At 43.5% G+C, this 26,344-nt stretch overlaps 1 protein-coding gene across 2 annotated transcripts in view; it reads right to left on the bottom strand.

Annotated features, from left to right (window-relative positions):
• The window catches only part of PRKG1 (protein kinase cGMP-dependent 1), a 513,502-nt gene that overhangs the window by 146,212 nt on the left and 340,946 nt on the right, over window positions 1–26,344 (bottom strand). For both annotated transcript variants that reach the window (XM_075154073.1, XM_075154072.1), the window contains exon 5: window positions 10,081–10,144. In XM_075154073.1, the coding sequence (XP_075010174.1) occupies window positions 10,081–10,144 (64 nt within the window). The remainder of the gene's footprint in view (window positions 1–10,080; window positions 10,145–26,344) is intronic.

The following is a 26,344-nucleotide window of genomic DNA, read 5'->3' as shown; positions in this document are numbered from 1 at the left end:
TAGATCCCTTTGCAGCCCCGGGATGGGAAATGAACAGAAAGGGAGCCCAAGAAAGATGAACATGCCTTACAGGATTTCAAAACTAACCTGTAACATGTTTTGCCAAGGCTTGTCAAGGTGGAAACATTAGGCTGTTTCTAAAGAAAACATTCCTGTGACAAGCAGAACACAAGTGCAATATATTTGAGAGAGACGCATGAAAAAAGGACAATTACATCCACCACTAAAGGATCGCCCTAGTTGTACACAAAAATACTCACATCTGAGGTCTAAGGTATTTCTTTGCAAACACTGGTTTTCATCGGTGCCGTTTCATCATCTCTGCCCTTTACTCTGAGCAGAGTCCACTTCAACCCGCCCGAGCCAAGGGGAGAGGTCCTGTCCCACCGCTTCTCCCCACTTCTGCTCAGCAGCCTCAGCCCGAGCCTTCATTTGCCTCTGCCACGAGCCGGAGCAGAGAAGTAACCCCTTGGCTTGACCAGGGGCTTTGTCGAAGGGTGAATCCATCCCCAGTTCCCACTGATGCCAAGGGTTCAAACCAGAGCTTACCGACCACCAAGGAGCCCAAGTAAACTCGAAAAGGACAACTGGCATTCAGAGGAGCTTCTCAGCACAAATCCTACTAGTTTTAATCAGTCTTTTTTTCTTTGGCTGTTAAATCCAGCCAAATCTCAGCACAGGTCTGCAGGGACCCAATCGCAGCAGCCCTTGCACAGGTGAGGGTTTTGGTAGGGTTTTTTTTGTTTGTTTTTTTTTCTCCTCGCCCCCGCCCCCGCCCCCCCCCAGACACATAATGTACAACTCATTCAAAGTCCTGGCCATACGGATGCTGAACCTTTTCCCTATGTTCATTATGATATCTACGTTTTAGGAAGGACAGAGATACTGCCACCTCCTCATACGTTCCTAATAATCCCATTTTTATAGTAAAGCCTATATCCATATTTTTAGAAAGTTTTCCCTATTTACAAACCCTCCTATGCTGTTTTTCTAAAGAAGTCTATATGCTCTGTTGGTATAGATAGCTCCAGCGTTTCCTGCATTACACATACTTCTAGAAACGCAATAAAGTTGAGAAAAAGGAGCCAAGCAGTCAAGGACTTGATTACACCTTGACTTTCCAGCACCTTTATTTTAACCGCTCTATTTTCCTCAACCACGGTCATATGAACCAGATAAATATTCAGCCACGTTTATCTTGGGTATTCACGGGAGTTTCCATTTTATGAAACATGCTGCTCCCCCCCCTCTGTTTTTCCATCCCCGTTATTCACACAAGACGTTATTTGGCTGATTTTTGTTTGCAGAGCCAGCGTCGCCTGGCCCAAAGGCGGCTTTCCGCCCCGCTCCCATCAAACAAAAGCGGCGCGGTGGGATGCGCCTCGGGTGCCAGATCGCAAACAAGTAGAGAAAATAAAATAGTGCCCCATATCAGCGTCGTCTCATTTAGTTTTTCTGGGTTTCATTTCCGCTGGGATGGAGTGGCCATGGAAACCATCAAAATAAAGCACATGCATTTTTTAGTAGGATGGGAGAGTTAAAGGGCTTATTCAGTTGGGTTGCAAATTCTGATTTCAACAGACAACTTGTTCTGTTGTCCTTCAACTTTCTTCCAAACGAAATAACAGCCTCAAATCCGAATAAAAGTTTATGCTCTAGTTAGACTGAATCATTCACCTGCCGAAATTTTGAGTTTGTTCGCAAGTTACTTCATCAGGCAAAAATTTTTTAATAATTTCTCGTTACTGGTATGAAGAGCTTGCTGGATCCCTGTCGGTCTTGCTCTGAGCCCATGGGCTCTGCTTGAGCATTGAGGGTCTCAATTCAGCAATCTCAAGGGATGCTTTAAGTGTCCTCTTCGACCCACAAAAGCTTTTTCTTTTTCTCCAACTGCATCGCCCTCTAACAGCACGTCTTGCAGATCTATTAACCGCTGTGTGAAGAAACACCTCCTTCATTTCTAGCGCTGCAGAAGACCAGAGCCATCGGGATGGTCATGATAACACACACGTGGATGGTGAGGTTCCTGACTGGTACCTACAGGGACCAGGGGATATTGAACTCCTTTCCTCTGCTGTGGTAACTAAGCAGGAGCTTATTTGTCATTGCCTTTAAATGGCCAGTGACCACAATAAAGAAAACCAAAAGACAAAAAACTTACCTCAAAATGACACCTTTTATCCCTAATGCAAGTGCTAGAGCAGCTTCTAAAACGAACACCACTATACCCTCACATCGTCACGTACAGAGAAATTATCACGGTTCTCTTTTTCTCCCTAGTATCTTTTAAAATTAGATTTAGGTGATTCATCTGCATTTTGTACTCTGATAAAAACTGAAAGAGGCAGAGAGATTTTCTAATTCGATCAGCACTCCTTGTTTCTCACACTGGAAGGAATTGCTTTTAGTTCTTTGAACAGCTGTGATTTATAGTGGAAAATACAGCTTACGTGCACTATGAATACACACATATTCCATAGGTTTAAAGGTCAGAAAAAGTTTATCAATGACATAAGAGGAGGATACTATTCTATTCCATTGCTCTACACCTTGCAACCGAGTACTTTATTGTACTCTTGCACATCGTTTTTTCCAACTGCATTTTATTTTCTAATGCCTTTTTTTTTTTTCAGTAGACTCAAAAAGCTTTTTTCCTGGAGCACCTGCAAAACCAAAGCTGTATTTTCATGAATGTCATTTGAAAAATTAATATAAGCACAAATCAAGTTGAAATTTTGTCCATACATGATTGAATCATTTGTGATTTAATCTATTTTGTTGCCCCCACAGGCAGCACTTCCCTAACTATATCCCCTAGCTCCTTTGGTAAATATACCTCAGAGTGCTAGCTTTCATCAGAAGAGATAAATAATAAAATAAAAATAAATCCTTCCTAAGCTAAACAGTTTACTCTTCCCTGAATTCACCCTCAAATCTAGTTTGTGCCTCTAAATCAGATCAATATTTATCTGCTGCCGATCACCTTGGGTCCAGGCAGAACCTACGATCAAGCTCTTCACAATGCCAGTTGTCACCTGCAGGATGCACCAGCAAAGGCTTACATGAGACCTGGTTTCCTTTAACTGACAGTGATCCTCAGTCTTATTTAGGCAGGAAAAAAATACTAATTATATTGAAAGCTAATTAATTTTGCATATTTTTCCTGTTCTATTCACTGTTGCCACGCAACTCCGCATAAAAGGAGGATTGTATTCAGATCCCGTTAATTAAACGGAGGCATACTAGGAATTTCTGGTCCATACTAATTTCACAATGCGGCGCAAGAAGGATGGTTGGCATCTTCACATGAAGGCTGGCAAACGTGACAGGTCTGCCCAAGCCAGCTTGTGAGGCTGAACTACGCAATGAAACTTTCTCCAAGATCGCTGCTCTTCATCAGGACCTGCACCGCTAGCAAGAGAGATTAATTTTGTTTTTCTTTTACCATTTGTGCCTTGTTTGATTCATTCTTGGGGGGGGGAAGAAAAAAAAAAAAGAGTGGCAAGCAACCCTCATCACATAAATTTACAGCGGCATTAATGAAATGGCTGCAGACGGGCGCTGTGATCTGTGCTTTCAGCACTTTGAGATCACACTCCCAAGATGTGCTCTGCACGCAGCCAGCGAGCTGCAAGAACACAGATTTCAGGCTTGGCATCATCACCTGTGGTATTTAACACATTTCTCTTCGCTTGTGCTGCTCAAATAGTTTGGCAGCGCCGTTTGCCTATGACCGTATACGTGTTGGGATCAACGAGGTAGCCAAATCGTAGCTGCCTGGGTTTGGAGAAGCACTCACTGGCACTTGGAGCTCCGCAATGCATTAAGTTAAATTGAAATTCTGAAGTATCAACGCTTCTAGTGAAATAATTTCCAAAATGCATACTGGAGGACATGGGGAATGGCGGTCCCAGGGCCCTGACGCACTCCCAAGCCAAACTGTACAGTTACAGCAAGGAAAACCTAGGACTAGTTAATGAAGTGGCTTGCATACTTGATTTAGGGCAATTAGTCATATTTATATTATATTTAAGTATCTATTGTATATTGCATATATAATACATAAATATTAGATACTTGCAATATACCATAAATATTTTATAAATATGTATTTACACACACATAGCAATAATATATATATGGCAAGGTTATCTAGAGTTCTGGACAGACAAGATACAAGAATCCATTTGACGTAGTTTAGATTTGACATTATCTACCCAAAAAGAATCGCCAGCGTTTTGGTAACCAAACCGAAATTGCATGTGTTGCTTTCTGTCGCTCAAACTGCTCAGATTCATACATATAACATCTTATATGGATTAGTACGCTAAATCCCAAACAGCGAAGGAACATCAAGTACACAGGATTTAGAAAATGCTAGAGTTGAAAAATGCCAACGAAACCTTAGTTCAACCCCCTCCTGTGTATTTATAACTACAAAACTTTTAAATCACGTATTATTTTCTCCAGCCCCCCCAGGCTCTCTGATTTCCTCCCCTACCTTGAAAGCCCTACATAATCCATCGGAGCTGGGACAGAGATTCAGGCGGATAAGTTGCCCATCCCTGACACACGGGCAAAGCAATCTCCTTCTTTGAAACAGGATTAGTAGTTTGAGTTGGGAAAAAAGGATGAGAAAAATCACCTGTAGGCCAGCGGCCACAATGAATAATTTGAGATCAAATGGATAAGTCATCAAAATCATAAGCAAGTGGAAATGGTTTCAAAAGAGACAAGGTCAAGCAACCTTAATTATACTTATTGTTACCTGAGCTACTGATTTTAGATATAAATCTTCCAAGGATATAAGCTTTACATTTGAATGACACAGAGGATACCCTTGAAAGAGGAAAAAGGCTACCAGAAGGTGAACCAGCTTCAAGAGGGAAAAGAAATCCCTATTTTTGCCCCACAGAAAAAAAAAAAAAAAAAAGACGGAAAGAAGAAAGAGAGAAGGCGACGCCAGCCCAGAGTCTCCAAGCACTGCCCATGCCCGCTGCTAGCTCAGCCCCCTCCTTGGCCGTGCCGGGAACGCAGGCCCCGGACCGACGTCCCTCTTCTCCGGACATTTCAACCCTCTTCTCTTCTGCCTCCTGCCAGAAGCACTAATTTCCTCCTGCTGAGCTCTCGGAAAGCGAAGGCACGCTCGGAGCTGAAGGCCACTTGAGGGGAGGTCCAGCCACTGCCACCCCGCCCGCGTCTCCAGCAGCTCCTGCGTGTTCTCACGCACAGCCGAAGGGCGACCGAGCTTCGACTGCGAGCACGGCGGGGGAAAATGCCGCCCTCGCTCCGTCAGCCAAGTGCCACTCGTCTGATCTTCCCCCCTCCTGATTGCAAAGACAAAGCCAAGGGGCTTACCAGTGGGCAAACACGTCCTATAGGCACCTTGCTGTGCTGCAGGCAGACGAGGCACCTATGTGTTTACCGTGAGGAGTCACATCTTGAGAAATTATGCTAGAGGTTGGCATTTCAGGGTTTTTGTTTGGTTCTTCTCCTCTGTCACCGTAAATTTCCTTTTTGATTCTCTCGCCTGCGGTGCAGGTCCTGCCAATTTGATCCGCTTCTTACAGACTCGCCGTCCTCCTCCCGGAAGGGTTTAATTTCATTTAACGAATGGAGTTAATCCATAACGACTAAAAACACCGGCAAGGTCAGTACCTTCCAGACAGTCACCGGGTGAGACACCAGACGCACGCTGTCCGTGTAACATTAACAGTGCCGTGACCCACAGGGCTTTTGACAACACTTCAGAGTCCTTACGGCGACCAGCTTCTCCACTCCCACAAGGAAAAAAAACAACAAAAAAGAGGCAAAAACCCGCAGGGACCTGACGCTGGGGAAGATGCCCTTCCCTCTCCTCCCAGATTTCCCACCGGGGCAGCTACGTCCCTGCGCCCCTTCCAGTTTGGGGGCTGGAAGAGGGGAAAGGACCCTAAAGGTTGGCAGTAGCAGGCATACGTGGACGGCACCTCAGGTGCTGTAAGTTATTCTATGGGTGTTTGGATGCATTTTAGTTTCCTAAATAAAAATATATTACTACTTTATTCTCTTCCGTTATAAACTGCCCACATTATAACAAAGTGCCATAATGCTAGGGCTACATATTCTTAGAGAAGAACTGTTTACTACCGAAAATCCATTTATTTTTGTGATATATAACTGATATATATTAAGGGTGCCTGATGGAGAAAAGACTTTTTTTTTGTTTTTTTTTAAACTCTAAGAAAAGCAGAAAGTCTGTAATCAGAAAAGACACACCATAAATTGTTTCAAAGCCTTCAAAAGTGGGAAAGGAAGATCTGGCTTTTGCATTTTCACAAAGTTTTTCATGTTTATTAAAAAAAAGGACTTTTAAGCTTAGCTATTAATCATCTACAGCGAGTCTTTCAATTTGCAAACAAATTCCCCTCTTTCACCCACGGAAACGAAAATTATTCAGATGTTTCATGAATAAAAATCATGTGCAAGAAGGCACTTTCACTATTTTCCAAAGGAGATTTGTGTTCATCCCGAGCAAAGATATTTATACAATAAATACCAATACAGGTATTTAATCCCAAATACGCAGCACTCAGATGGGGATAAGGCACGCAGCTATGTTTAAGCAGCATGCTGGCAGCTGTTATCTTTTCTATTAATCCGTCAATATTTAAACATAAACATGTTGATTTTCTTTACCAAAATATGGTACGGTGAAACTACTTTGGCATCGGTTCAACGCTGTTAAGCAACGGAGCTGTGAGCACGCACACCAGAGGCCAGAGGTATCTGGCAACAGGTTTTTTTAGGAAGGAGCAGCTCAGGGCACGATGCCTGAAGAGTCAGCGGGAGGTCAAGAAGGGCTTTTTCAACTGAAGAAAAATAGGAAAAAGCAGGCACTAAGGAAGAAAAATTAGGAAAACACTGGGGACGGTATTAAAAATGTCATTATTAAACTTCTAGGCTCTAGTGCTATGTGTTGCCTCTCACATCCCAGACGCAGAGCAAACATGGGATGATAGGCATCACCCTACGAAAAAAAACCAAACATAAAAATTGTTCCCTGTACAGAATAACTGATGAATTTGGGTCCTTCGTGCCTTGCACAGCATGAGCACCATTAACCCTTGCTTCCCCACCTCTCCCAAACAGCTACCCCCTGCCAACAGCTTAGTTTATGTGAAGCGGAGGCTGAGCTGACCATAAACTTGTGCATTTATTTTGACTTGATATCCACTAATTTAAATCTTTCTTCTTGTCCCACCCCGTCATTTGGATGAATCTCGCAGGAACTTTGCATCAAACGGGTTGTGGGCAAGAAATGGCAAATGATTTGAGAGGACTGTCCTACAGGCAGACATAAACCTCATGTCCTCAAGACACCAAGCTATCAAAAGCCAAGTAAAAAAGAGCTCGAGCTGCAGAAACACGTTATTTGTTGTCTCACGCATTATGTTTGGGAAGCACGAGGATAAACAACGCAGAGATGGCATTACAACCAAACTAAATCAACCTCTGTGCTGGAAGGGATGCTCGGCTTCCCACCACCGTGAAAATCACTGCAGTCGCTACCCAACGGTTTGAGATATGTTAATAAAGTCAGCTATACGTTACATCGATGCTTGTTAATATGGAATGTTGAGAAAGAGTAACATAATTAAAAAAATGTAATGGAAGAAGACAGAAGGATGAGATTTGGGCGGGGGAAAAAGCTGTGCCAGGATGTAGCAGTGATTCCCAAATCCTGGGGCTGCGGCTAGAGGTGCAACCTGAAGCTGCTTTGAGATTGGTGTCAACTGCCACGATCTACAGCTGGAGAAACCTCCACCCCACCACAAGGGCCTGCAATTCTGGCCCTAGAAAGCTAATTCCTGGGAGAAGATGTCTCGGCAGAAACACAGCATATTGGTAGCTTGGCTTTGAATGTGCTAAAACCGGACTCAATAGACTTGTTTCTGCGCTCACGTATATAAATTATGAGCAGTTTCATTGACGGGAGTGATCTCGCACAGGTTAGAAGCCACTGCAAGAGAAAAGGAAATTCCCCCGGGTTTTGTTAATTCTCGAGTTATCTAAGGAACTTGTAGTAATTCCACCAATTCTAGAAATGAAATTATGTTATCAAACACTGACCTTTTTTCCTCCCCACTGCCTTTATAATGCCATTTCCAAGTCTGATTTGGGTAACGGGCAATTAAACCAGCTTTTTTCCCCTTGCTTCTGGATTTTAAATGATTTCTAAAAACTGTTCACTAAAGAATGTAGGACAGAAGCATTGCATTATTCACAGCACTGTATCAAAAGAAAAACTGCATGCAATCTTGACATTAAGAGGTCCCCCCCCCCCCCCGCCTCAAACTGTGCCAAATCAGTCACTTTTATCCAATCCTTGTTACAGCAACAGAGAGGATAAAATAAAGTTATTAACGCTCAGTTTCAATACATTGGATACTGTTAAACACAAAACACATAATATCATAGTAGAGAGATTTTTTTTTAGTTTATGTAAAACATGATATGTTAAATCAAAGACAAACCCAGAGGGAGTAACAGAGGTGATTCCATGTAGGAAACTGGGAGCCGTATCCCAGTACAGACTGGGACGACCAGCCTCTCTTGCCATAGCATCCACCGTAAGGGTACAGAGCGATCCCCGCAGGTGCTGCTTTCGTTCCTCATTTCTTCATTGATGTTTGTTACGATTTTTTTCCCCTGCCACGAAACTTTTAAGTGTCCCTGGAAAATTTTTATTGACTTTATTCTTTTCCTTAACTCTTGATAAGGAGTTTAATGCTGGTTATGCGATCCAAGCAAATTAAACTATCTGTTTCTGGCTAGGCAAGTGGGTTTGAGATAGGCAAATTTAATTCGTAGCGTATCGAGTTAATATGTCTTTTCGCTCTAAAACTGAACACTTCTCCGGCAGTAAAGGAAATAAAGCTTATCTATGAATACGCAATTATTCTGTATGACAAACAGCTGATTTGTTCGGATAACAAAATTTATCTGTACACTAAATAAAAAGGCAGAGAAGTAACAAAGTCCTATCAATGCTCTGAAAAAAAAAATCAACTTAAATGTCAGCAGCGCCGTTTCTTAAAATCAACGGCAGAGGTGGCACACATGAACATTTTTCTATAAACGTAGCTGGGTTTGCTCATGATGGCAAGGCGTCTATGAGAAAAACCAACACGGAATGAAATAAAATACTGTCGTACACAGAGATTTCCTGCAGTTAAATCATACAGGGCTACATTTTGAAAGGTTTTATTAGCAGTTGCTGTAATATTTAATCGCATACAATTCTGCAGGCCCAGAACAAAGCACTATGTGAATAAACTATGTGGACAAACTGCCTGCAATGCAACTCAAATATTTTACATTCATTTTACGTGTTTGCTTACCGGGCAAGGTTGGGGTTTTTGGTTTGTTTTGGGGGCTTAGGGGTTTTTTTGGGGGTGGGATGTGGGGGTTGGTTTGTTTGTCTGTCCAGTTGGGGGGTTTTGTGTTTTTTATTGTTGGGTTTTCTTTTTTTTTGTTTGTGTGGTTTGTTTGTTTGTTTTTTTTTCAATCAAGACTCATTAAAAGCCTGACACCAACGAGACACTAGTTATAGCCAGGTAGGCAAAGCACAATTCCATCGGGACCACCAAATATCTCAACGTGTATTACATCACACCTCTCTGCTGTCACTCTTACAGGAGCAGCTTTCCCATGACACCTCCTTTAAGGCATGATATTGCCCTCCTAAGGGCCAACATAAGTGGCCCATCTATTTGAAAGGATATGGTATTTTCACATCCCCCCTTCTCCACCACTGAACCAGGGACTGAAGAAGGAGGTTTCCCTTCTGCACACCGCAGGAAACGATTGTTTTGCTCCCCAATTGGATAGAAAGCCAATTAAAAATATGTAAGCCCTGTTCAGAACTAGATTCATTCTTCACACAGCTCCTCTCGTCGTCTCGACGTGCTGGAACAGTCAACCGTAACTGGGAGCAAAATTGTGAAGCTGTTCTTTCGGAAAAAAAGAGCCTGGATATTGCCACCAGAAGGCTCGCAGACTCTGAACTCATTAGCTCTCAAAATTAAAAGCACTTACCTCTTCAAGGACATCTGCAAGCTTGCTAAGTATCTCCTCAGGAAGGCTCTGGAATGTGGGAACGCTGCAATAGAAGAGAAACCTCAATTAACAGATCCCTCTATACAGGTCATAAATCTAGCTGCATTTCTCTCATATATCTTCCAGAGATATTTTGCCCTCATCGTCTGGGGCTGAACAAGCGTTCACCAGAAAAGCGGCATATATAATGGAAACCTGATCTTCTTCTAGCAGCCAAGATGTACTTTGTGATGATGGGAGACCACTTGCAGTAAGCATCTGGAGAACCACTTGTAAAGCTGGGAATCAATTAAGAATCAATTAAGGATTTACTGGAATGAATCTGCGCCGCAAACCTGCGCAGTCACATGTATGACCGTGCAAATTTTTTTCCTGGTCTGCTTCCATCCCACCAGAAATAAAGAGAAAAAAAAGGGTGAAAAGATCAGTTCTAACCAGCAACAGATAAAATATTGACTGAAACCACAGGCGGACATAACAAATGCAGAGCACAAAGCCACGAAGGGTACGGGGGGTCAGCAACAAGACAGCATCGAAAGACTCTTAGAATTATTGAAGACTTCATCGGGAATTTTACATCCAAGTTTGTTTTCTTTTGAAAAAAAGGCAACTTTCCTCTTGTTTGGTAGCATTCCCCTCCGCAATGGTCTCCCAGGCCAGGCTGGATCTGCTGCTCAAGGTGAGAGGGCGATAGAGCAATAAAAAGCCCACCAGCCCAAGGTCCACAGGACCGAGATTTAATTTAGTTTGGGGCAGGATGAGGGCTATGAAGCTGGGTCTCCAAATCTCCTGCCAGTAACCCTGACCTTGAAGCTGTATCTCCACTACCTTACAGGCTGCCCAGCAAGGTTTTGGAGTCTCCCTGCTCAGAGATATTCAAAGCCATCTGGACATGGTCCTGGGCAACCAGCTCTAGGTGGCCCTGCTTGAAGAGTGGGGTTGGACCCACTCTTGACCTCAGAGGTCCCGCCCAACCTCACCCAGTCTGTGATTCTGCAATACCTTGGTCTCTCATTCTCCATCTTCCATAAAAACCCGATGTTCATCAATACTCCCAAGTGATGCTAAACGAAACACATAGACACAATGTACGTTCTAGAGGCAGGAAAGCAGCACTGTACCCGCTTTAATCACCAGTAGACTAATTAGCAATGCATCTACATGAAATATTAGCCCAAGCCTAGCACTGAGCTGACACAGCTCCACCGAGGCTATTTCCAAGAACAGTTCGCTCAAGAGTTTCTTTATCATGGTCCATTACGTGGTGTAAACATAGTCCCATGCTCCTAATATTAAATTGAGACCCCCAGTGCAATGCTCTGATTTCAGGAACATTGATGATCAGGTGCCAAGCAAGGAGGGAGGGGGCTGTTGGGAGGAGTTCCCCGCTGGGAGGTAAATACACAAAATAAATAAAACAAATCATGTTTTTCCTTTCACACAGGGTTTCACTTTTTACTTCGGCTCACATAACTGCATAAAAGTTACTCTCCACGTTTTGGGGAGCTAAAGAACACACACGTTTTTTGCAATCCTGAATTCTGGAGAGCAAGTCCTGGATGTGCCTTTGGGGTAAGCACCCCACCTATGTTTCATGAGCCCTAAACACTTTCTGGATGCACAATTTGGTGGCTGCTTCTGCACCCAGAGAAAACCCACCCTTAAAAGCAAAGGGAGGTGTGAAGACCTTGCAGAGGGCTTGACAGCAAAACCCAGTATTTTGTCTGGTGCCTGCCATTGTGAGCACAATCAAAGCAGAATTTGCTTTTATTAGCTTAAACATATGCTATGCTGCAGTGGAATTAGAAAGTTCAGAAGCCTTCATTATTTGTTTTTTTTAAAAAAAAAACCACCAAACTTCAGCTGAATGGCTTAATTGATAACAACACAGAACTGATCAACTAAGTGCAGAAAAATATGATTCTTTGTGCTCTCAATAACATCTTTTGTTTTTTCCTTAGGAAGCACTCTTTTTCACTCAAAACACGTGGGTCCACAATGTGACAAGAGCAAAGAGAAACAACTAAAAAGGCATTATGTGATATCTGGGCCTAAGTATAAAATGGAAGTTCATTATACCAGCTCTAGCATTCCCAAATGAGGAATACACTGATGGGAGAAGATAATACTCCCAGACATCTGGACAACTTTTACTGTGGTTGCACCATTACACTCCCAAACTGGGGGGAATGCATCACAGCATATTTTTTACAGATAATTATGTCTGTGCAATCCAAGAGAGGATAGTGGAAGACACCCATTATAGACCAAATACATGAGAAACAGAGAAATAGCATATGAGCTCTGAACAAAATTCTACCTGGACTTTGGTCTGTGGTCTACCTGGACTTCAGTAAAGCCTTTGACACTGTCTCCCACAGCATTCTCCTAGAGAATCTGGCAGCTCACGGCCTAGACAGGTCCACTCTTCGCTGGGTAAAAAACTGGCTGGACGGCCGAGCCCAGAGAGTTGTGGTCAATGGAGTTAAATCCAGTTGGTGGCCGGTCACGGGCGGTGTTCCCCAGGGCTCAGTACTGGGGCCGGTCCTGTTCAATATCTTTATCAATGATCTGGACGAGGGGATCGAGTGCTCCCTCAGTAAGTTTGCAGATGACACCAAGTTGGGTGGGAGTGTTGATCTGCTGGAGGGTAGGAAGGCTCTGCAGAGGGACCACCACAGTGGGCCGAGGCCAACTGTGTGAGGTTCAACAAGGCCAAGTGCCGGGTCCTGCACTTGGGCCACAACAACCCCAGGCAACGCTACAGGCTTGGGGCAGAGCGGCTGGGAAGCTGCCCGGAGGAAACGGACCTGGGGGTGCTGGTCGACAGCCGGCTGAACATGAGCCGGCAGTGTGCCCAGGTGGCCAAGAAGGCCAACGGCATCCTGGCCTGTATCAGAACTGGTGTGGCCGGCAGGAGCAGGGAGGTGATCGTGCCCCTGTACTCGGCACTGGTGAGGCCGCACCTCGAATCCTGTGTTCAGTTTTGGGCCCCTCGCTGCAAGAAGGACATGGAGGTGCTGGAGCGTGTCCAGAGGAGGGCAACGAAGCTGGTGAAGGGCCTGGAGCACAAGTCTGATGAGGAGCGGCTGAGGGAACTGGGGGTGTTTAGTCTGGAGAAGAGGAGGCTGAGGGGAGACCTCATCGCGCTCTACAGCTACCTGAAAGGAGGTTGTAGCGAGGTGGGGGTTGGTCTCTTCTCCCAAGTAACAGCGATAGGACAAGAGGAAATGGCCTCAAGTTGCGCCAGGGGAGGTTTAGGCTGGACATTAGGAGAAATTTCTTTCCTGAAAGAGTGGTCAGGCCTTGGAACAGGCTGCCCAGGGAAGTGGTGGAGTCCCCATCCCTGGAGGTATTTAAAAGACGTGTAGATGCGGCGCTTATGGACATGGGGGTGTTGGGTTGACGGTTGGACTTGATAATGTTAGAGGTCTTTTCCAACTTTAATGATTCTATGATTCTAAATCTTACTATTGAAAACTTAGGATAAGTAAAAAAGGAAAATTTCCTAAGAGAAACGCTTACAACTTTAACATAGCAATAGAGCAGATAATGGGAAAATCAACTCGTTGACAAAGCAAACTCCAGCTACATCACATCGCAGATTTACACAATTAATATCACAGATCTATGGTGGTTTACGATGGGCCAGTACCATTCTAAAGAGCTAGAAGTGACCATACAGCCAAATTATATTTGAGTCTCATAAGATGAGGTCTTATAGGCTGCCCATTACTTTAGTACCAAAAAAACTTTACTCAACAAATGCTTTTATAAAATAGAGGAGAGAAAACATTTATTGACCTGTTAAAAGATGTCACAAATTCAGGCCAACAGAGCTGATGGTAACACTGATAGAAGAACAAGATTTGAAAACATGCTTAAGTGTATAAGACAGTGTTGAATCTTGGCTGGCTTCTCCAGGTCAATAAAAATAGACCCCCACATTAAACAGATTCGTAAAATAGATTCTTGCTTCCCCCCCAAATCTGCCTGCATTATTTAAAGATTCACATACGAAGATCGATGTTGTGGAGATTATTTCCATGGGGGTACTTGCACTGAAAGGAAAATGGAGCCTAAGCTCTGAAGGGAGAGATTAGAGAAAAGCAGCTGAGCAGCAGGTTGCTGCAAGTGGGAAAACACACGCTAGGAAGACAAACAGGAGCAGAAGACTCAAAGGAAATCTTTGAAGATGTTGCAGCACAGCAACAGGTAAGAAAAATTATATTCCATTTTCCACAATTTTGTGCAATTTGTGAAAAAGTCTGAAAATACACACAAAAGAACATTCAGCACTTGAGGTCGGATGTATTCATTATTTATGATAGAAGAAATCCCAGCAAATGCAGCTTAAGCTCATCAAGAAATTACTTGCTCTGTCCCTAACAAAGCAGCATCAAGTAAACCCAGACTTCCTCTGACAAGTTCTTCTCCAACTGCTTCATAAAACCCATCAGCAATAAAGATTTTAAAACATCCATGTCATCTACTCTAGATAGTAACAATTGCTAGAGGTAGGAAAAAAAGTATTCAGGTATCGAACGTTGAAGTCTCTCAACAAAGTTGAAAACTCATGACTCTTCTTCCCACCTGCAGCACACATGAAGGACTTCACCACATTTCTCTCCACAACCATCCCCTACTTTGCCCAGGAACTATGTCTTTAGTAGACTTAAGCACTAGCAACTTCTTCAGCCTTTCCTAGCAAGCTGTGTTTCCTACAAGTCTGGTCACCCAGTCCTCCTCTGGACTTTCTCCAGCTGCTTCTTATTCCATATAAGAAGGAGAAATTTCTCCACCTGAACTGACTATCCTGTTGAGAAGTTGCCCTGAAAGGGAAAGATCTGCTCTCCAACACACCCATGCTAATGTGGGAACCCCATCATCTTCATTGTGGGTGAACGCCTTGATCACCCCTGGGCCAGAGAAGATGACCAGGGCTTTCTCTGCTGCCTAATCCTTTAAACATATTTTGAGAGAAACTGGTTAAGCACGTAATTGCAGAAGAGGTTCCAGCTCTGCTACAATTTTGCCCACGAAGCAAACAGCTGAACGGTGATCAGCACGACACCGCCTGATGCCTCTAATGCTGATTATTAAAAAAAAAACCCCACCCTTGTGTGATGAGGTTATGGAATAGAGCTGGGTATGGAATAGAGATGCTTTCACAACTGACGTTCTACTCACCTGCAGCGTCCCGCTGCTTCTCAAAGTTATATATGGTGATATGGGTGTTAAAAAGTATTTCTACCAAACTATTTATGTCTATTTTATATGCCCCCTTTGCAGAAGTACAGTCCAAGGTCCACATGAAGAGATGCCTCCAGGCCACCCTACAAAGGTGCTGGTAGCACACAACAAGGCAAACCAGATCCATAACTTAAGGAAATTGAGTTTTAACAGCAAATGCCAACAAACCTGATCATTATTTTTTAATCAACCCACAAAGATAACAATGCTTTATCACAAAAGATATGTGACGGCCACCAGGAGTAACAGGACGAGGAGCAACTTCTGACCTCCTCCAGTCTCCCTGCCCCAAGCCTCCTTAGGCTCTCCTTCGAGCACGAAAAGGAGAAGTAGCTGCACTGGTGGAGGAGCTGCTCACGCTGGCAATATTCCACGCTGTTCAGCTATGGAATATTTTGTAGGTGATGGCAGCCCATAGAGCTGGTGAGGGCACTGTGGGGAATTGCTTGCTGTCGGCAGGAACGGCAGAGCAGCTATTCCGGTTGGCTCTGAAAGCAACGTGTTTTCACAGAGAGCTCAACAGGCTGGACAGAGGCTGCCGAAACAGGGGAAAACAGCGACGCCAAAATGTCCACGTTGAACCTCTGTCCCAATACACAGCAAAGACGTGCCCGACCTGAAGGCGGTGGAAGGAGGCGTGAAAGGTCAGGTTTCCATCCCTGGTGACCTGCGCTCGACTTTTAGGTAGAAGCAACATCCCCCATTAGCAACGCTTTGATTCATCCTTTTGATTCATCCCATGGGATTACTCCTGTACTAAACCAGCAAGGGCTTCCAAACAACCCTGGCTGTAACCCAGGGGGTTGATTTTACCCTAAAATATACTCCGTGGCCAAGATGCCAGCACTCCGACAGGACATTTATCTTCCGACACACATGGAAACTGTGCAGGGTCCTTGGCTGTCCTCTGTCCTCCCAACACCGAGCAGCTATTCACTTTCTAAACGCATTTCAAGATGCATTTCCCAAACTTTTCAAGGGCGTTCATTGAAAGTGTTCATCCAGCTTTGCAGTCGGCGGCAGACGGTCCTCGTGGGTTAACTCCGAAACAAACCCTTTATCTTTTATTATTGGCTGGCACCGTAACAAATGCAGTTGTTGACACTGTTCTCTGCCTTGGGCCAGATGGGTAAGCATAGTTTAAAAATCAAAACAGATCAGTAAAAGGAAATGAAGTCTGTCTGCGTTCCCTGAAACTCTTTTTTTTTGCACCCAACTGGAACGAAGGTTGAAAAATGCTAACGTTTTTGTCCTTGCTTTACCACATTTGGTGCCCCTACAGCACTGTCTCTCTGCTCGGAAAGAACCGAGGCTAAATCTTGCCTAGCAGAAGCTGAGGCTTGATTTAGGATACTCACAAAACCCGACGTTTTGAACAACTCAAGCTGGAAATGCTACGTACAGGCAGCCGCCCACTGGCCATCAAGTTGTGTCAGATGCTGGCTCCATCAGCATCACGGCCTTAAAAAAAAGAACTAAGAAATGTTTGCAGCCTTATTCCTGAAAGTTTACAAAAATTTACTGTGCAATCTTTATTGTTGTCTTCTCTTTGCCTTCTTAAACTGGGACAAGTTGCAGCAGAGAAACCCATGTAGTCCCACCTTTCCCGTGTTGACATCTGCCCTGAGATCTGGTTGGTATCAGTTAAAGTGGGATCTTGTAGAAGATAAGTTTCAGAAGGAAAAAATACAAAACCTCTATTGCTCCTACGCCACACTTATATCTTAGGGGACAGATCCTGTCCCTGTCATGTATGTTAATACAGCCATACAGAGCAAAAAAAATGCTGATTATGGAATAAACCCTAACCCAAGCCAGGAAGGCAGAGAGCAGAAGCACAAAGCAAGACCTGCCTCTATGTTTTGCATCGTCCCGTATGTGACATTTCATTCCAGCACTTTAAAAATGCATTTCCACCCTGGTAAGCAAGTTGCACGCTGAGTTTCAGATCATCACCAAAACCATCTCCCAGGGTGCTTGGAGACGCCATGGGGATTATCCAGTGTCGGAAGTGCCCGGCAATGCCAGAGCGCTGAGATCATCCAGTGACTGGACCATGTATCGGCTTGCTGGGGAGAAAATGCAAAACTTTTTGCGGAGGTGGTAGGATGGGGAGTCTCTTTTGAAGAGCGAGAACAACCGCAAGTAGTGCCTGAAGCCAACACAGCTGCTGGATACCTCTGTGCAAGAGCCAGCGCGCAAGGGAGGCAAGCGTGCGGAGTGAGAGTTGTATATTCATTCTGTATTGCAAACTGTTGCATCAGAATAAATTCCTCTTTTCCGTCTTAAGTAGGTATTATTTGGAGGATAAACTCTTCGTTTTTTTTCATACGTAGTACCCATCACAATAGAAGTGGCAGAAAATAAGTTCAGAAAAGGTGTATTTAGTTCTCCAGCAACACAATCCTTACCCTATTACAAATGTAATTGGTAAGACAAGGCTGGTTTTCCCGAAGCCATTTCCTGCACGTTTTGCTTAGCTTAAAGAACATCAGAGAAAAAGGAGAAAGGGAGATGGAGAGCGACAGTCACTCACGCTCGCATTAATTACACTTACGTCTGGCCTTGAAAGCAGCTCATACAATACGACACTTAGGAAGAGAGAATAGATTTGCTCTGCAGGTGCTGCAGATGACTTGTCCGCTGTGCTAAAGCTACAAAAGCCTTAAAATAATTTGCAATTGTTAATCTCGGAGAGGGTGAAAATGTTATAGCTACACTTTTAAAGCTCTGCCGCTCATAACAGAGACCTTATTTTGGTAAATAAACTCCTGAAAGGTGTTTGTAACAATTTTTTTTCTCCCAGACATCTGGTTATGCACCAAGAGCTACTATACATATGAAGATGGGAGAGATGCAGAAAGCAAATGAACTAACTTTTTCCTTATGAGCAAAAGACTAAAGTAAAGCAAGTGCGAAGGGTTGCATTTTTTCCTTCTCGTGATGAAAGGATAATAGCGATGCTAATGGATGAAGCGGTCTGCTGACATCACGTGGCCAAAACTCTGATTTCCCTGCGGGGAACCCACACGGGGCATGCGAAACGATTGCAAAAGGACGCGGTTGCACACCCTATTTTGGCCCAGGCTCTATTTAAGTTCAACAGGCTGCTCAGGTACTCTGGAGTATTATTTTCCCTTGTTTCTGTCAATCCCTGTCTTCCTCTGACAGGGGTTCATTATCAGAGACAGCCCTCCTACTGCACCTCATTTTGCAGTCATTGGGGAGATCGTACAAGTTTTTAAAAAAATTAAATTGTTGCTGTCAGGATGAGAGGGAAGGAGAGAAATTAGCAGGTATGTAAAGCTCTTCACCCACTTTACACGCTTTCACTGAAGATTATTCATCTTGAAAAGGACAATCGCTCCCAAATGCTCGCTTTGGAAAGACCACTAAACTTTAAGCAGGCACAGTTTTGGTTACTCATCTCAAGACAGAGGATCCACGCTGCCCAGCAGCGCTGCTCTTGGGCCAGCCTACGGAGGAAACCTATACCTGCTATCACCGTTTGAGTATGTTATGGGATTTTTTCTGCTGTAGCAGTTGGTATTTCTTCATATTTGCAAATCAAATGATTCCTCTAGTCCTAAAGGAAAGTTTCTGTACCTTCCAACTCGCCTTTTCCAACGTTATTGTATAGGTTACTAAAGATAATAGCTGTGGCAAGAAGCCTCACGCCCCTGTACCCTGCGTGTTTTGTTTCTATGATCCTGCATTTGCAAGACAGCCAGAACTAAACTGTCCTTGGCTTGCAATGTAGTTATTACCTCTTCAAACAGTTTACTGTCAAGGAGTTTCTCTCCAGTATTTTTTCCCCATTCGTGGGAAATGAAGCCTCCCCCTTCGGCCTCCGCGGACAATCCCGGAGTGGGTGCACCGAGCCCCATTTCTGCTTCTGCACCTCGACTGAAACTACAAATGCGTCACTGAGGCACCAGAATAAAGTCCAACGAAAACCATTCTCTCACACAAGATGCTAATACCGAGCCTAGAAAATGAAAGACGTTTGCGACCGACTCTCATACTGTGTCTCAAAAGAGATCCTTAAAGACTGATCAGTATTTTGAAGACACGGTAAAGAAGTGACAGGTCGCATTTGCACGCACAGTCCGTTTTGCCCCATTCCTCCAAATTGGGTATTTACATCATCTTCAAAACCAATTGAAGCCAGGCGTTTTGTCTCTAACAGACGTCTACTGCACTTGACAGCAAATTGTCGTAATAATATCTTTTTCACAAAGACGCCGACAATACTATTTCCAAAGCACGGACCCTGCTTTACAATGTTCGCCGCTGTTCTAACGCTGCTTCCCGCCTCTCTCCTTTTAACCGTCACCATTAAATGAATGTATTAAAAAGATTACCAGAGTTTTCTGTCTTCGTAATTACATATATAGAAAAGAAAAATAAGCTGTAAATGTTTTTAAGGTCATCTGAATCACATGCATTTCACGTTCTCCCGGCAACTTCTTTCAGCGCCCACCAAACCAAAGGGCCCCGAGAGCCGGGTCCCTAATCTTGAACTTTGAAAGAAAAATCACTCCCCGACACAGATGTTGACCGAATCTACACGATTCACACAGCAAGCATTAAAGTATCCAAATGCCTTCTTTTTTTTGTTATTGTTAATTACTACAAGAAGAGTCAGAAGACTTTTTGCACTACAGCAAATGAATAATATAGGATAAAAAAATATGGAAATCCTGCCCGACACATTCCTACGTAGTGAGTTGGCAGGGGTGACCCCGTGGTTGGCAGCATCATCAATTGCCAGACGCAGCAAAAAGCAGCAGAACTGGCTTCGGGGGCAATCTGGAGCTCCCCACTCTGGATCGATGCATCTGAGATGATTTACCGAGGGACAAGTTCAAAGAAAAGCACTTCTGATCAGTAGATCATCACCGAGAAGAGTCTTCCAGGTATTGACTCGGTTACCTGCTCTGCCGAGAAATAAGGTACAAAAAAGGCACCAGAGTCCAGAACAGTTTGCTCCTCTTCATGGTGAAAACCTAGGACAGCCATGTTTGCATGAAATTATGAGAGTGGCCCCATGTGCATTCATCTCAGAGTGCTTGATAGAGGCATTTCAGACTTTCCTACAGACAAGTAGCGTTGGTGCAAACCCCGGGTAAGACCAGCAAGTACTGCAAGACACCCAGGACATCCTCGCCAGCCTAATTCAGTGATTCCAATCCAACACATCGATGGGCAAAAACCCCTTTCTCCTAATTTCTAACCTGCACAGCCCCGGGGCAGCGTTGAATAATTACCACTCAGTTGGAGACACAAGAGGAACACTGACTTCGAGATTTGCCCGAGGCAAAAATACACAGCCAGCAAATCCCTTCCTATTTTAAGCAAAGTCATTTTCTCGGCAGCGTGCTCATCCGCTGGTCGCAGCAGAAAGGACGGCACATGCGTTATTGATTTGGGGGTGTAATTCAGGACATTTATCCTCTGCGAAGCCTCTGAAGGCTAACAGATGGCGGCTCGTCTTAATTCCTTATTTCTAATGGCTTTTATTCATACCCTTGGGAATGCTGCTGCTGTTGCTCTTTGTCTTTTTGCAGAAGAGCTCTGTTATCTCTGAATGCCTTTTTATAGATGTTACAGGGACCTTTGCCTGAGTTGAGTTTGGATCTACTTGAAACATGTAAGACTACATGTTTTAGCAGGCTCAGCACACCAAATACCTTTAAAATGCCTCTAACGCCATAACTGGTACACCTCTCTTTCTCCAGGATATGCTTCGGTCCCCTTACTGAATTAAAGAAAAGAGAAGAACGATTTAATCTTTGAGTTTATGAGGCTGTTGATTTTCTCCTCCCCTCAGTAAAACCCTTACATCTCGGGAGTCCAAAACTTGCCATGCACAGCAAGCCTCCGTAGCATTTTTTTTTGCACTGAAAATAGAACGCAGCTGAAAGTGAATTAAATGTTGAGGATTTTCAAATGGCTTGGATTGTATTGGAGAAATAATCAAATAAACTTGACAGATTCGAAATAAGGTTTGAAAATTCAATTGTTTAAGAAAACATAATCTTGGGAATATTACAGACAGGCAAGCAATATAATGGGTAACAAAAAACCCAAACCAAAGCAAAAAAAACTTGCTGGGAAGACAATTTCAATTATTCAATACAACTCTATTCAGCTGCTGTCAAACAATCTTTGCTCATCGCTTCCTCTGCATTTGCTCGAAGAACAGCCCATCTAGGGACTGCCACCCTAAAACCGGCTCCCAGATTCTCCATTAGAAGACATCTCTGTTAAGATGGGGCGCAACCCTACGCCCAGGCTCATCCCAAAGTCCCTATCGGGAGCACGGCGCCCAACCCACATGACCCTACAACTGGAGCATCTCGGGTTTGGACGAGCATCGGTGCGAGCACAGATCCAGCCACGTGGATGTACCGCGATCTGCAACGCGCTACAGGTACGAAGGGGGTTGGAGAAGGAGGGGAAACGTATCGGCAGGCAGTAAGAAGCAAGACCGACCGGCCGTGGGTTGGTTGATCCGTGTAATGGCCGTTCTCGTGCCGGAGGGGAAACTCTCAGGAAATTTTGTGTTGGATCCACCACATGTTGGATCTGTCCCCACTTGAATGGCAAGATGTTTAACTTCGCTCTATGCAGCGCGTCCTATTTTTCCATTATTTTTTCTGCTGCAACGTGAAAGCTTCACTAACTTCTATCGATTTGTTTAATTAATTGCTAACCACCAGATCACAAAAGATCAGCACATTACAGAAACGCCCCTGTATCCCAAGAACGAATCTCTGCAGGCACGCGGCTACGCCAGTCCTGAGCTGACAGGGGCCGAGATCATTGATACTTAGGGATCGTTTGCCCGTGGTTGAACCTCTAAACCTTTTCCACTTGTCATGTTTCATAAGAGTGATAAAGACAATATTGAAAATCGAGTGTTTGGGAAGTTTTAGTGGGTACTCCCTGAGCCAGCGTGGTTGATATTTAGCTAGAGAAAGAATACACGGGGCAGGCAGGACACGATTTCAGGACTTCTGTTGCAGACATGAAGCAAGCAGAATGGAAACCTGACCCTGAAATTAGCCCACGGGTATGTCAGTGAAGGATAAAGGACAGGGGAGACGGATCTACAAGGTATGAGTCTGGCGTAATCGGTTTTGGTGCTGAATCTCTGCCCTGAGCCCTGTAAGGCAGGATGCACCGCACTGCCCCTTTTTGCCCATGGCCGCATCCAGCGAGCCTGGCTGTTCACGGAACAGTGAATCTAGCACCCTATCAAAAATTACTCTGAAAATATAATTTATGCCAGTCAGCTTTCTTTTTCATAGAAAGAAGATCGTCACGATAACATTACGGCTCTGGCTGACAAAGGCAAATGTGGTTATTTACTGTACGTTGATTTATTCAAGGCCACATGGCAGCTTGATTAAAAATGCCATTATATATGTTTAGAAAGAAACACTCTAGATTAAAATCTGACTCATTGACAGATATCAAAATATAGTTAAAAGAAGCGAGCAACGGGTGTTGAAAGCACTTCCCATAAATCCATTTCTAGTTCACTGTCATTTCCATTCTATTGATGATCATTCCTCAAGTTTGCAGATGAGGCAATTTACTCCTCTCAGGTGATTAACGTGTAACAAAATGCCCTTTAATAGTCCAAGTATTCAATAACTCATTTTTGGAACAGGCATGCAGATCACAGCCGCAGCATCAGAGCGAACATGCAAGCATTGACTTAAAACAAGGTAGGCAGGTCCTCCCAATAACCTCCTCCAAAAAAGCTCCGTTAACATTTGCTGAAATAACGCATTTGTCATTTGAGATGGATTCAGAGTAATTATTACCTACATGGGAGAAAGATCAGATGGTGAAGATCATCTTACAGGTGAAGGAAGGCAAGGTCCAGTGGAATTAGAAATCGGATAAACTGAGATTTTTATCTCATTTCCCTGTCTCTAGCAGTAAGGCAAGTACTAGAACAGCATTATCTGGGACAGAGCCGTCTTCATTTGGGAGCCTATAAGATAAGGTTGGATATTTTCTTATAAAGATGTGCTTTATCCTTTCTCTAATAAAAATTCGGTGGCATATGTCTACGGAGGTTGTGATAGATCTTAGTGGCTTAGGGAGACTGCCACTTTTCAGTTGTCCCTTAGACATCAGGACCTCACGAAGACAGCACGGGGAACAGTTTGCTTGTGAAGGGTGGAAATTTATTGAAACATCAGTTTAACCTGTCATCTGAAAACACAGAGGAACAAAAGCTCCTGGATTTCTGGTGTCATTTGGAAGGGTAAATCCCATTAGCCTGGACTTGTAAATCCTGGTCATGGATAGCATGACAGAAGATCATGCAACAGAAGATCCAGGAGATGCTGAGCATCTCCATTCCCTGTAACTGCAGCGGAGCAGAGGCCGTGTTGGACAGGACATCTACTCCCTTCAGACTTCTCTATGGTGGTTTGATTAGCTCAACCTCACCTACTCTTATCTCTATTCTCTGAAAGAAAATACTGATTTCTTCTGTATTTACCTACTCTAGATAAGGGCTTACACTTATTTAGTCATTTCGAATATCAAGCCAAATTGATTTTTTTAAATAACATCTTTTATCTTTCCACCCTCGTGCAAAGCATTAAAAATCCTCTGTATATGGATGCGTGTGCTCATGCACACGCATATTCCAATTTGCTTGGAAAGTTATCCTCAAAGTCTTGCATATCTAGCAGTTTGGATTTTCTTGTTAAAATCAGATTCTTATTGATTGGTAGCGTGCTTCAGCCAGCTGCTCCTCCTTAGCCTCCTTGTTAGCAGCTTAACAGAATAGTAATTCACTGCAGGTCTGCTGTAATTTTCTAAATTATTAAGAAGTTAAGGATTTTTACTATCCCTCTGAGGACACTTTAGCCTAAGCCTGATTTGTCTTCACGTATAGTTCAATTCAGCAGCATAATTCCTGCAAGCATGTTCTTTGAGATCATCTTCATTGTATGTAATGTCCTTTCTATTTTCTCTACACTTTTAAATACATATTTCTAATTGCATTGTGAACTGTTGGGGCATACGGTGAGTTTGTCGTCACTGAGCTGTAGAAACTCTTCATCTTCTTCCAGAAATAGCTATGCTGGTTTATCGGTGTCTATATAAAGTTTATACTATTCTTCCTAATATGCATTACCTTGTATTTTTTGAAGTCAAAAGTCATACGCTGCTGAATTCCCACCACAAGCCTGGTGATCACCGTCCTCCTTAGTTTTTGGTAATCTATGAGTTGCATTTATTGGCAATATTGTGTGATATTTCCAGAGACAGTATATAATTGAGTTTAAAATGCATTCCTGATGCTCATAAAAGCAATAAAAATGTCACCTTCTGCCTGCACATGAAAAATTCATCCCATGCGAGTAGAGGACAAATGCATAAAATGATCATTATGATGTGCAAATGTTCTAGATACAGGAAAACAAGACCGGTCTCTGACTGGACATAAAAACATTTAATAAATCTTCACTCAAATGGCAGTACTTATTGAACTTTTCTAAAGTCACCAAAGAAAAAATAATCCCATTAGTAACTTGACTAAGTCAACTTTAGCTTGCTTCAAAAATGTGATTTGTACCATTATTAACAAGAATGGGGACCCTCTGTGAAATGAGAATTAGTTCCCTGAAATAAACCCCCAAAATATACCATATCGTGTGAGATGATCCTATCCAGACAGTCAAATCATCTAAGTGACTACTTTTCTGATGAACATAGAGCACCAAAGGGGAAACTATTAGCATTTTAAATCTATTCCCACTCTGAACAGAACTTCAACACTTATTTAAGGTTCAGAACCTCATCCCCGAGTTTGCTGTGGACAGCTGTCTCCACGAAACTGGCCCAATGGAGCTGCTGTCATTAGTTTTTCTCTTCTAAAACGCTGTCCATGTGCACCTCCTAGGTTCCCATCTCTCTATTTAGATTTTTTTTTTTTCACATCTGAATTTATATTCAAATCACCAAAAGATTCAAGCTAGCCTGCCTCCGTGGACAGGGCATGGAAATAACATTCAGAAAACCCAACTATTTTTCTTGACTTGAGCCAGTCTCAAGCAACTGGCTGTTGTATCACAGTGCTTTCGTCTTCCCTCTTTCATTTTTATCTGTCTTAGCCAAAGAAGCCATAAGCCTTTCAGGGCGGTCCGCTCAACGCTTATTTTTTGCCTGCTCAGCACAAAGTTAAATTAACAGGTAATTAAGCACATTGTGAGTCATTAACTCCGCTCAAGATTCCCGGGAGACTTCTTAATATTAGGTCTAGAAGTAGAAATTAAAATCCATCTTTTTGCTCGTATGGATTATTTTTCATCGGCATGAAATACCACGTACGACCTCCTTTTCCCCCATCAGAACTGACTGGTTTTGGTTACTGCAGCCCTGCCAAGCCCCAGTCGTTCCACCCCACCGTGTTTGGGAGCCTTGCAGAGAACCCTGCATCGGCACCCCACAAAGGGTGACAATGAGTTTGCTTCCTCTGCTTGCCCTAATTCAAATGCAAACGCCTCCAGGAATTCAGTATTGAGGATTTTCTATCCTCCATGTTGCTGATAGCTTGTCCTAAGACACTTCGTAGAGTTACTTAAATACAATAGTTTGAAATAATTTAACCGAGCAGAATATCTCAGTTCAGGCAGGTTTGCTGGAGGTGCTTTGTATCCCCGGCCTGACATTGCTCTGCACCTTCACCTGCTCGCTCTGAGTAATTATTTTCCGACCAAAATCTACACTAATAGGGGATTTCTCTTTTAAGTATCAGCATCAAGATGCAGCTGGCACCTTCTAAAGAGGGGGAAAACCCCTCAGAGCAGGAACCTTCTTCCCAGATCCTCAAAGTACACGCAACAAACAAATGCCATAATTTCAAACCCAAAACCAAACCATCATTTTAATAAAAACTCATCGACAATTGCTCAGGAAAGCCAAGAACACTTGCTTCTCCAACGCAGTATTT

The sequence above is a fragment of the Calonectris borealis genome, chromosome 7 (assembly GCF_964195595.1).
Source record: "Calonectris borealis chromosome 7, bCalBor7.hap1.2, whole genome shotgun sequence".
Classification (NCBI taxonomy): domain Eukaryota; kingdom Metazoa; phylum Chordata; class Aves; order Procellariiformes; family Procellariidae; genus Calonectris; species Calonectris borealis.
This window is presented reverse-complemented; position numbering and strand designations above follow the sequence as displayed.